The 4859-nt window shown below is 27.7% G+C and overlaps 1 protein-coding gene across 1 annotated transcript; it reads left to right on the top strand.

Annotated features, from left to right (window-relative positions):
• The first annotated feature begins 541 nt into the window (after positions 1-541).
• Positions 542-1459, top strand: LOC149228669 (uncharacterized). The gene is made up of 2 exons (XM_089380830.1): positions 542-972; positions 1059-1459. Exons 1-2 carry the CDS (start codon positions 542-544, stop codon positions 1426-1428), a joined length of 801 nt encoding a protein of 266 aa, XP_089236956.1. The 3' UTR covers positions 1429-1459.
• Positions 1460-4859: the final 3400 nt, after the last annotated feature.

The raw sequence follows: 4859 nt of genomic DNA, 5'->3' as shown, positions 1-4859 counted from the left end.
CTAAGCCATTGATATGTAGCAACAATAAATCAGCGCCTGAACTGAAGCAACTTCCAGACGATATGACCATCACGCCTTGGAGGGCGATGCAAGGAGTGAAAGATGAAAAAATTGTCAAAACAATATTATCTCGTGTGAAGTCGGGGAATTATCATTGGAAGAAATGTCTGAAGAATTTCAAAAGTAAGTTTGCTGAATTATTTTTACTTATTTCCATGATTATAGTTATCTTTTAACTAAAACATGTTGTTATTGGTAGTATTTGTTATACATATCAGTATATTAACTTTTTCTTACTTTATTATCTATGCAGTCACAAAGTTTACATGAAAATTCAGGAACAAATGGTTAAATTGTTGAATGAAGATAGTTGGGATGATGTTGTACGCAACTATCCAGATTCAAGTTCTACATCAACATTGAAAGCTTTTTACCTTGCATTTAAAAAGGTAACTTGATTTATACATTCAGTTTTAATCATCTGTGTACTATTTTTAATTTAAATTAAAACTTACACATACATTTGTTTGTTTGGTAAAAGATGAAGAAAGAAGATAATGGAGCACCAGACAGTTTCAAGACTTTTATTGAAAAAATAAAGATTGAAAGACTGAGAAAGCAACGTATTAAGAATGTTGAACTTGATCCAACTCTTAATCATTTCATTTGGAATGGGCTAGACACTATTCAATATCAAGTAATACAAGGCGACTGTGAAGACATTGCGAAACTCATACCAAAAAGGGATTATGCCCTCGTTATTGCAGATATTCCCCATGGTTTCAATATTCCAAACATTTGCTATGATAATGACCCTTATACTTATCAAGCTTTTAATAAAGTGGTGGCGGGATTTAAGGAAGTGACGTCATCACCATTATGGAGATTTGTGACATTTCATTCAGACACACAGTTGGCAATGTTATTGTCAAGCTTCAAGGGGAAAACAAATTCAAGGATGCAGCTTACATGGTAAGATGTTTAAAGGTATATTTGATTAATGTTGAAAAATTAATTTATGTACAAGTTAATTGAAATTTTACTATTTTATGTTACAGGCAAAAGTCAAATCTTCTTGACAATGAAGATCAACAATTTATAAATGACTGTGAGTTCATTCATATTGATAGTTGGGCAAAAGATGATAGCCATATGTCTATGATTTTTAATCGGGTGGACAAAAAGAGTCATAGCCAAATACTGACTTATGATGCTGTTGTGAGAAAACTAACATATGAAGACAAAGAAATGAAAGGAGAGATAGTTAACATTTATCAGAAACCACAATTATTGATTAACTATCTTATAGACATATGTTCAAATGAAGGAGATTGGGTTCTGGATTTATTTTCTGGCTCAGGTACGTTTTGCCACATGGAATTGAATTTCAATATGTTCTTTTTTTTAATTAATATGTCATTGTACTAATTTACTTCATTATTTTTTTGTGCTTGATAATTAGGTACAACACTAGCATGCTGCCTTCAAAAAGGAAGAAATTGCATTGCAATTGAGAAAGATCCATTACAATGCAATTTCATTCAGCAAAGAATTAATGCTCTTCAATTTCTTCCAGATGCAATGCAAGAAATTGGGTTGAAGAAATGGGACTTTAGTGAATCACGTGTGGCAAAAAAGGCAAAGGAACCCCAACCACCATTACATGGAATGTATGGAAAGACACATATTGGGGGATTTGCAGACATGAAAGACCCATTAGAAGAGGAAAATGAGCAAAATGAGCAAAATGAAACAGAAAATATTGTGGAAGAGGACAATGATGAAACTCTAGAGGACGAAGAGTTTGGATTACGTGACATTCTTGATTAAATTTAAGTTATGCTTGTAACTCAAGCTTTGCAATGTTTTGACTTTGACATTTTATGAGAAGAATAAACACTCAATTAGGGTTGGTATACGTTCAATATTGGTAATATGTGATTTTTGCATTGATTTTTAAGTTAATCATTTTTTTTTGAAAAAAAAGTAGTTATTATTATCCTTTTGACATGAAATTCATAAAAAAAACTATTATTTGACCATTTTTAGTTAATATTTTTGTATAAAAATTGTGATTTTGACATGTTAATTCTAGCAAAAAATTATCAAAACGTTTAGTTTTTTTGTTATATTTATGTTAAAAATGGTTATTTTTTATGTCCATTGTTAAAAAATGTTGTTTTTTAGAAACAATTATTTCATGTCGATTGAAAAATTAATTAAGGGGGTTGAAAAGATGTCTAAATATGTAGATTATCTAAAATTCAAACTATCGACTTTATAATTTAAAAACGCAAAACAATAAAAAGCCCACTAAAAAAAAAAAAAAATTAAGATAGAGAACAAGAAAATATGAATACAATGACGACTTCAAAAACTATCAAATTTAGAAAATAATTTTTTACATTTCACACACTAGAAAATTTAAAGTCAAAAAATAGGTCTTTTAAAAAAAGGGTGTGATGCAGAATACACACTTTTTAAAATCAGGATGAAAATCACTACCATTCACCGAGCCTCACCCACTTAATGCACATGAAAAAAATTAAAGTTCCAAAAAGCATATTCTTAAAAAAACATGTGTATTCTGCATCAACACTTTTGAAAATCGGGTCATTTTTTTGCCACCTCTACAAAACGGGTAACAGTATCAGTTCCCGTTTCAAAGTTTACATTGTTATAACTTTCAAGGCAAAAAAGCATAATCTTTAAACTACTACGCTTATATGTTTCATATTTCATTTATAGAAGTCAACAAGTTATGTGGAGATTGTTGAACAATTTTGTAATGGTTTATATTTATGGCTTAAAAGATTAGATGTAATTTAAGGTAACTATTCATTTTAAATTGTGTAATTTAAATTAATTTAATACTAATTATATTAATATTATATATTTACTGAACAAAGTTTATATTTACCAGCCTTAAATCCTCAAGTAAATATTAAGTTTAGACTATATTATTATTTGATTTATGTTTTTTAATATAAATATAAATTTAATGTTATATTTGATATTAAATTTAATATAATATTATTTATTTTATTATCCACTTTCAAGAGAGTTTATATTTACGCCCGTTAAACCCTCAAGAAAGATTATATTTACAAGTACATATAGTTGTAGTTTAGGATAACAATGACAACTACACGTTGAATATGCTATTGTATAATATCGTTCGTTCTCAGATGGAGTTTTGGGGTGAGAGAAGCTCTTAACCGTAAGGTTGCTAGGCTAAGGTTGGTGGTTGAATATGCTATTGTATAATATCGTTCGTTCTCAGATGGAGTTTTGGGGTGAGAGAAGCTCTTAACCGTAAGGTTGCTAGGCTAAGGTTGGTGGTTGAATATGCTATTGTATAATATCGTTCGTTCTCAGATGGAGTTTTGGGGTGAGAGAAGCTCTTAACCGTAAGGTTGCTAGGCTAAGGTTGGTGGTGGAGGCTTCACAACCAGTGGTTTTTGTTTTCATTTAAAAAATAAAATAAAAAAATAATTGTCTTAAACCATTTATAAAAGAAAACAAATTTAATAAAGTTAAATTCTAATCTTTATCTTGTCGGTTTCCCAATTCATTTCATTTTGTGCATTTTCAAATTAAATTTTACCTACCCTTATCTTGACAACTTACTTTCCCAATTCATTTTTGTGTCTTTTCTATGGAAAATGAAAAAGACGGCTATACCCAAACTTATATTTGGTCTATGATTTCAACGTTTCTCTTACTTAATTAAGTTCATCATGGATTATTTATTTAATATCTAATGTAATGTAATGTAAGACCCTGCAACTTATCGCAATCTAATGTAAGAGATATCTATACCACTGCAACTTATCGCAAACTGAAAAGTTCAGTTTGCTCAATGGTTCCATTTGTGATAAATCTCACTAGCCACGTTGGAGACTTAATTAGTATATTGTCTAGCGATTTATTTTCTCTACTATATAAAAAGGCTTCATAGTAATTAATATTATTATAATAAATAATAGTTATTCATAATAATAATAATAATTAATTAATATTATAATAATAAATAATATTTATTCATACTAAAAAAGTTAATTAATACTATAATAATAAATAATATTTATTCATAATAAAAGAAGTCTAATTTATATAAAGTGGTATATATTATCTCATTTAAATTATATCACTCAATTTAAGACTAATTATTTTATTATCGTATATTTACGAGCACTATGAATAGAGTTTATATTTACAAGCACATGTAGTTGCGGTTGACGAGGCATGTAGTTGTGGTTGAACCTTGTTAGCAAGTAAATGACCTAGAATGTCTCTTCAATGTGAAGTTTAGTATGTTTTTTCAATATGAAGTTTAAGTTATATTAATATTAGATTTGTGTTTTAAAATTTTACATTTAAGTTTAACATTAAATTTAATATTAGGTTTAAATTGTATTATTCTATTTAGTATTATTAATTATTTTATTATTATATATTTAAAAAAAGTTTTAAAAGAGTTTATATTTAAAAGTATATGTAGTTGTCGTTCAATTCTAAGAAAGCTTAAATGACAGTATGTTATTATGATATTAAGTTTAGATTATTAATATTAGGTTTATTTTTTATAATATGATATTTAAGTTTAATATTAGGTAAAATATTTAGGTTTAATTTATATATAGTGGTATATATTATTTAATATTGATTATTTTATTATCATATATTTACACGTACTTTGAAGAGAGTTTATATTTACAAGTACATGCAGTTGTGGTTCAATGTTATGAGCGCGTAAATGATATTTAGAATGGTAACCATAGTGAGATCATAGTCAACTATAAATAAATCATAGACACAATATGATTAAGCATAGTTAAACCGTAATCAAATCATGC

This window comes from Pinus tabuliformis, chromosome J (assembly GCF_031772625.1).
Source record: "Pinus tabuliformis cultivar Carrire ecotype Pingquan chromosome J, CPIR1, whole genome shotgun sequence".
Classification (NCBI taxonomy): Eukaryota; Viridiplantae; Streptophyta; class Pinopsida; order Pinales; family Pinaceae; genus Pinus; species Pinus tabuliformis.
Note: the sequence above shows the minus strand (reverse complement) of the source record. Positions and strands in the feature narration are given on the sequence as shown.